General features: G+C 40.7%; 1 protein-coding gene across 1 annotated transcript in view; it reads right to left on the bottom strand.

Moving 5' to 3' along the window:
- Positions 1-6,285, bottom strand: part of LOC115217549 (ankyrin repeat and EF-hand domain-containing protein 1-like) — a 25,155-nt gene extending 18,870 nt beyond the window's left edge. Inside the window, exons 1-2 of the mRNA XM_029787279.2 lie at positions 5,863-6,285; positions 823-1,049 (exon numbers count right to left, since the gene is read on the bottom strand). Coding sequence (XP_029643139.1) covers positions 823-1,049; positions 5,863-6,224 — 589 coding nt within the window. The 5' untranslated portion in view covers positions 6,225-6,285. The remainder of the gene's footprint in view (positions 1-822; positions 1,050-5,862) is intronic.
- Positions 6,286-7,500: the final 1,215 nt, after the last annotated feature.

Raw genomic sequence — 7,500 nt, 5'->3', positions numbered from 1 at the left:
GTAAGTAGCTTGCTTATCAACCACATGATTCCGGGTTCAGTCCCACTGTCTTCTACTATAGCCTCGGGCTGACCAAAGCCTTGTGAGAGGATCTGGTAGATGGAAACTGAAAGAAGCCCGTCGTATATATGTGTATATGTATGTGTATGTGTGTATATGTTTGTGTGTCTGTGTTTGTCCCCCCAACATCGCTTGACAACCGATGCTGGTGTGTTTACGTCCCCGTAACTTAGGGGTTCGGCAAAAGAGACCGATAGAATTAGTACTAGGCTTAGAAAGAATAAGTCCTGGGGTTCATTTGCTCGACTAAAGGCGGTACTCCAGCATGACCACAGTCAAATGACCATCCTAAGGATTTTCAACTATGTTCCTTTCACCTCGAAGTAGGAGGGATCCTTACTGCTTGTTAAGCAGGTTTGAGTTCATAAAATAAATAAACTAATTAAAACAATTACAAGAGAGAGAAGGAGAGAGAGAGAGAGAAAGAGAGAGAGAGAGAGAGAGAAAGAGAGAGAGAGAAAGAGAGAGAGAGAGAAACCCTCAATGTACCCATCTAAATTATTGGAAGCCTTAGTGACAATCATTTGAGATTAGCCAATAATATAAACCCCAGACAAAATTTTGGTATAAGTACGAAAGAGTAAGAATCTCTTGAAAGCTGTGCCATGGCATGGCAGCAATCCAAGAATTGGCACCTCTAAAAGGAAAGTGAAAGTAGAATCCTTATGGTATTTACAAAGGAAGGTCATCCCTCCCTCGTCAACCTAAGTGATACGCTTACTATTATTTTTTTTTGTTTTCTATAAACAGAAATTTGCTTACCTTTACGTGTTTCTGTCGTAAGTTTGGCACCCTTTTCAATAAGGTATTGAACCACGTCGAAAGCGGAACTTTCAATGGCTCTGGTCAGTGGCGTTCCACCGTTCAATGCTCGGGCGTTGATGTCTGCTCCACGTTCGACGAGCATCCTTACCACTTCTAATTGACCCCCGTGACACGCATGATGAAGCGGCGTCCACTTGAAGTTGTCTATTGTACTGACACTGGCACTGTATAAAGAAGATGAAAGAGATGACGAGGAAGGAAGAAGGCAACTAGGAACGAAAGGGGATTTAAGCAACAGAATCCGAAAGAAGCTATTATATTTCAAAGCTGTCAACGCTGTTGTATTGAATGACGTTACCAAGGTGTCGAGACGATAATGATATCCGTTAGGCAGCTGAAGATGGGAAATATACTTTTGTTGTTCTTCTATATTTGTATATGTTTTTCGCTGTGAAACTTTTGTACCTTGCATTCTCATTGCTTCCGTGTTGTCCTCCATTGAGTTTCTATTACCGACAACGGTTAGACATGTTTATTTGGTATTATTGTATGTTTATTTGGTTAGACATGTTTATTTGGTATTATTGTATGTTTATTTGGTATTATTGTATGTTTGTATGTATGTATGTATGTATGTATGTATGCGTATGTATGTATGTATGTATGTGTGTCTGTATGTATGTATGCAAGCATGCGTGTATATATATATGCATGTATGTATTCTTTAATATTTTTCGTTGTTTCAGGCATTTGACTGCGGCCATGCTGGAGCACCGCTTTTAGTCCAGCAAATCGACCCCAGGACTTATTCTTTGTAAGCCTATTCAGTTGGTCTCTTTTGCCGAATCGCTAAGTTACGGGAACGTAAACACACCAGCATCGGTTGCCAGGCGATGTAGGAGGAAAAACCAGGCACACAAACACGTGCGCACACAAACGCGTGCGCACACACACATATACGACGGGCTTCTTTCAGTTTCCCTCTACCAAATCCACTAACAAGGCTTTGATCAGCCCGAGGCTATAGTAGAAGACACTTGCCCAAGGTGCCACGCAGTGGGACTGAACCCGGAATCATGTGGTTGGTAAGCCAGCTAGTTACCACACAGCCACTCCTGTATGTATACACATGTATAACATTAGGAATATGACTTTGCGAACGTAAACTGAATTGTCCATAAAAATCTAATTCTACAAAGTTGGAGAAAAAAATGTAGGATTGACAATATTACAAGGGAAATATTCTTTTCTACTCAAGGCACAATTTTTGGGGAGGGAGCCAATTGATGAGACCGACCCCAGAACGCAACTGGTACTTAATTTATCGAGCCCGAAAGTATGAAAGTCAAAGCCGACCTCACCAGAATTTGAACTCAGAACGTAAAGACAGACGAAATACCACTAAGTATTTCGTCCAGCGTGCTAACGTTTCTGCCAGCTTACCGCCTTAAAATAAATTCTTTTTTACTCTAGGCACAAGGCCCGAAATTTTTTGGGAGGGGGCCAGTCGATTATACCGACCCCAGTGCATAACTGATACTTAATTTATCGAACCCGAAAGGATGAAATTTCTAAGTCGACCTCGGCGGAATTTGAACGTAAAGACATACGAAATACCTATTTCTTTGCTACCCACAAGGGGCTAAACACAGAGAGGACAAACAAGGACAGACAAACGGATTAAGTTGATTATATCGACCCCAGTGCGTAACTGGTGCTTAATTTATCGACCCCGAAAGGATGAAAGGCAAAGTCGACCTCGGCGGAATTTGAACTCAGAACGTAACGGCAGACAAAATCCCGCTAAGCATTTCGCCCGGCGTGCTAACGTTTCTGCCAGCTTGTCGCTTACACAAAGGAAATATTAAAAAAGAATTAATTATGATGAAAGCATTGAACATACATACATACATACATACATATACATACGTACGTACGTACGTACATACATACATACATACATACATACATACGTACGTACGTACGTACGTACGTACATACATACATACATACATACATACATGCATACATACATACATACATACATACATACATACATACATACATGCATGCATGATGGAAATATATGAATACGGATGAAATATATTAACCTAAAATTGAAGCTTAATAATAGCAATAAAAAAATCTATATAAATATACATTAATATGAAATGTGTAAATTTCATATACAAAAAAAAATAATTTGTGAGAACGAAGTAATATTGCAAATATAAATTATTCTATAAAATCTCATATCGGTGTTCTATAGAGAGATACAAAAAGATCATTAAGTGAAATGGCGAAAATAATAAAATATCTGAGAGAAGGGATTGGGTATTGACTGTTTAAACGGCAAGGAATAATTCATTTAAAGAGTCTCCGTAGTTCAGTTTGTGATATCAAAATTTCTTAGGGTTCATAATAATAATAATAATAATAATAATAATAATAATGATAATAATAATTGTTTCAAATTTTTCCACAAAGGCAGCCATTTTGGCAGAGGGGATTAAGTCGATTACATCGACCACAGTGTTCAACTGGTACTTAGTTTATCGACCCCGAAAGGATGAAAGGTAAAGTCGACCTCGGCGGAATTTGATCTCAGAACGTAACGGCAGACAAAATACCTATTTCTTTACTACCCACAAGGGGCTAAACGCAGAGGGAACGAACAAGGACAGACCTCGGCGGAATTTGAACCCAGAACGTAACGGCAGACGAAATACCTATTTCTTTATTACCCACAAGGGGCTAAACGCAGAGGGAACGAACAAGGACAGACAAGCGGATTAAGTCGATTATATCGACCCCAGTGCATAACTGGCACTTATTTAATCGACCCCAAAAGGATGAAAGGCAAAGTCGACCTCGGCAGAATTTGAACTCTGAACGTAGCGGCAGACGAAATACCGCTAAGCATTTCGCCCGGCTAATAACAACAACAACAACAACAACAACAACAACAACAATAATAATCCTTTCTACCAAAGGCACAAGGCCTGAAATTTTAGGGGAGGGGGTCTAGTCAATTACATCGACCCCAGCGTCCCAATGGTACTTATTTTATCGACACTAAACGGATGAAAGGCAAAGTCGACCTCGGCGGAATTTGAGTTCGGAACGTAAGGACAGACGCAATGCCACTAAGCATTTCGTCCAGCGTGCTTATGATTCTGGCAGCTCACCACCACAATAATAATAATAATAATAATAAATATGCTGATGCAGTAAAAGATGCCCCGTTGCAGTACAATGTCCTGATGCAGTAACAGGCAGTGGCTCTCATGGCTTCTGATCTTAACTGATTGGAAGTGTTATCATGTACATTGTTTTGTCTTGGTATAAAAGATGGGCTACAGCAAATATTCTGCTCAATACCACAGATTTGCTTGTCAGTTGTTTGACCTTAACCAGTTGACTATGTCCCTTAGTGGCTGACGATATGAGCATCTCTGATCACGAGCAGAAGTAGTGGGGGAGCCTCATAGCCGTGTGTTGAAAGGAATTCTTGGGGGTTTGGATAATTCACCTTTGGAAATATGAGTGTTTCATTCAACATCCTTAAACAACCCTTATTCAGGTACCTTTTGAGTGGGATGGGCTACTCGACCAGAAGAAAATTCTACCTGGGCCCTATCTGCAAGGTCATGCGCTGTACATCTTGATATGAGATCCCCATGTCGCGCACATATGGTTGTGATGCATGTGCCTGGTGTAGCCTTATCAGACGGGTAGTCATGATGGGTATACAGGGCTTCGTATATCTTATCCCAGTGTCACTTTGATGGCATGCACTGCTCTCTCACTTAATAATAATAATAATAATAATAAAATAATAATAATAATAGCAATAATCCCCTCTAATATAGGCACAAGGCCTGAGATTTGGGGTAGGGGACTCGTCGACTACATTGACCCCAGTGTTTTACTGGTACTTAGTTTATCAACCCCAAATTTGAATTCAGAACGTAAAGACGGACGAAATGCTGCTAAGGATTTTGCTGCCTTATAACAACAACAACAACAACAACAATAATAAAGAAACAACACGGAAAGAAAAATATATGGACAGCTTACAAGAGATATGAATGCCATGACAGATACAGAAAAGCGGTGGCTATGGATGAGGGTGAGTGACCTGAAGATAAAGACAGAAACACTTATATGCGCAGCTCAAGGACAAGTATTAAGGACCAACAATGTAAAGTGCAGAATAGACAACACTACCGATAACGACAAATGCAGAATGTGTGGTGAGAGGGGTGAAACGGTATGGCACATCATTAGCGAATGTCCGAAATTGGCACAACGCGAATAGAAAAGACGCCATGACAATGTGGCAAGAATGATCCATTGGGAGCTCCACGGCCTACAAAGAGCAAACACGTAATATGAGAAAACCTCAGAAGGAGTCACTGAGAATGAGAATTGGAAAATCCTGTGGGATACAATGATTCAGTGCGATCACCTGACGAGACATCGGAAACCGGACATTGTTGTGGTGAATGAAAAACAAAGAACATGTATGATAGTCATCATACATGTATGATAGTTGTTTTAGGGTTAGGGTTTTAGGGTTAGGGTTTTAGGGTTAGGGTTTTAGGGTTAAGGTTTTAGGGTTAGGGTTAGGGTGAGGGTTTTAGGATTAGGGTTGCCATAAATAACAGTGACAAACGAAATATACACCACCAATAGTTATTATTGACAAACAACAGCAGTAATTTTATTCAGCTGAAAACACGTCATTGATTGGTTGAAATTACCGAAATAGGACTACTTTAACGTGAAATAACTTCGTAAATATAAGTTTTTCTCAGAAAATGCCAAGAGTAAAAGATGTTTTATATGACACATTCTACCAGTGTCCGAAGATGGAAAGTGTTTAGTTACAAAAAATTATTTTTTAAATCTGTCGGTCAAATGACAAAGATCTTAGTAAAGCTATAGTAAAGGAGTATAGTTGATTAGACTGACCCTCCGTTGATAGAAAATTGATGTATAACTTATTGGACTCATAATAAAGCTTTTGCTTACCGTTTCTCAAGAAGCATTTTAACCAGATCTACGTTTCCTTGTGAAGCAGCAACCATCAACGGCGTTTTGAAATATTTGTCTTTCGTGTCGACCGGGGTGCCTAGCTCGAAGGCGGTTTTCAGCGACTTCTCATCATTGGATCGAACAGCTTCATTAATATTGATGTAGGTGACGTCCGGCACTTGGACGTACCAATACGAATCATCCTGCATCGGATGATTCGGTGGCATGTCGCGATCGAACCGGTTTGTATCTGTTACACAAGAAATAAATTCAATATAATCAATCGGTGCTTGCTTACTCGGTGTCCGCCTAGGGCTCGAATTCGTGCATATGGCCATGGGTAGTTTGAATTTCCCCATTTTACCTGGACGCTCCTTTTGGCTTTCTTTTCTTTCGGAAGGTAAGACGATTGTTGGAAAACCTTTTCATGTATGTATTTCTTACCGGCCAGGAATCTTTTCGCGTTAATAGATCCGCTTTCTCCAGCGGCTTGCTAATTGTTTCCAAATGTTCGTAAGAAATGGGGCGCATCTAAGACAGCACTACTCTTCTTAAGTAGACTGCTGGTATAACCCCATTTTTATGGTATCGTACTTGGCTAAAGCGGCTCTTAGTTTTTTCTAGATTAACATAAGCCAGTCGTGGAATTTTATAACAAATTTTTCGGAACCTTTTCCGCTTTTACCATGCAGTTTCTCTCCCTTCTTACATTCTTTTGCTGCTTGTTTGTTTCCACACTCTTTGGCCATCATGCGAGCCGTGCATCCATCTGAATTTTTGAACTTGCCGTTGCAGCCTGGGAGAAAGAAAGAAAATATATTTATGGAACAATATGCAGACAATCATACACAAGCACTCACACACACACACACACACACACACACACATACAAACACACACACACACACACACACATACAAACACACACAGACACAAACACATACAAACACACACACACACACACACACATACAAACACACACATACAAACACACACACAAACACATACAAACACACACGCACACACAAACACACACTCACACACACACACACACAGAAAACACACACACACACACATACAGAAACATATTCATACACACGTATACATACATCTTTTCTTACTGCTACATGTTTACTCATCTCGGTCATTGAGCACCCTGGAAAAAAAAAAAAAAAAAACTTCGCACAAATTTTGTCCATGTTCAGTTTATTCGATGGGGGTGGTGAAAAGTTCCTGGCGTTAAGGGTGTCGCGAAAGGCCTGGTTGGAGTCATAACCTTCCGAGTTCTTTTACAGGGCTTAGAAAAACTGCAGAACAGCTGCAAGAGCGATCCTTCGTGCTGATAGCATAGCGGATGGGTGGATAGTATGGTAAATAGCTTTTGTAGCCATGTCATTGTTCAAGGCTAGGTAATATCGTGTAAATAGTTTGGGGCAACTGCTGAAAATGTGAGCAAGAGCCTTAACACTGGTATAGCATAGCCGTGGAGGCGCAATGGCCCAGTGGTTAGGGCAGCGGACTCGCGGTCATAGGATCGCGGTTTCGATTCCCAGACCGGGCGTTGTGAGTGTTTATTGAGCGAAAACACCTAAAGCCCCACGAGGCTCCGGCAGGGGATGGTGGTGATCCCTGTTG

This window comes from Octopus sinensis, linkage group LG11 (assembly GCF_006345805.1).
Source record: "Octopus sinensis linkage group LG11, ASM634580v1, whole genome shotgun sequence".
NCBI classification, from domain to species: Eukaryota; Metazoa; Mollusca; class Cephalopoda; order Octopoda; family Octopodidae; genus Octopus; species Octopus sinensis.
Note: the sequence above shows the minus strand (reverse complement) of the source record. Positions and strands in the feature narration are given on the sequence as shown.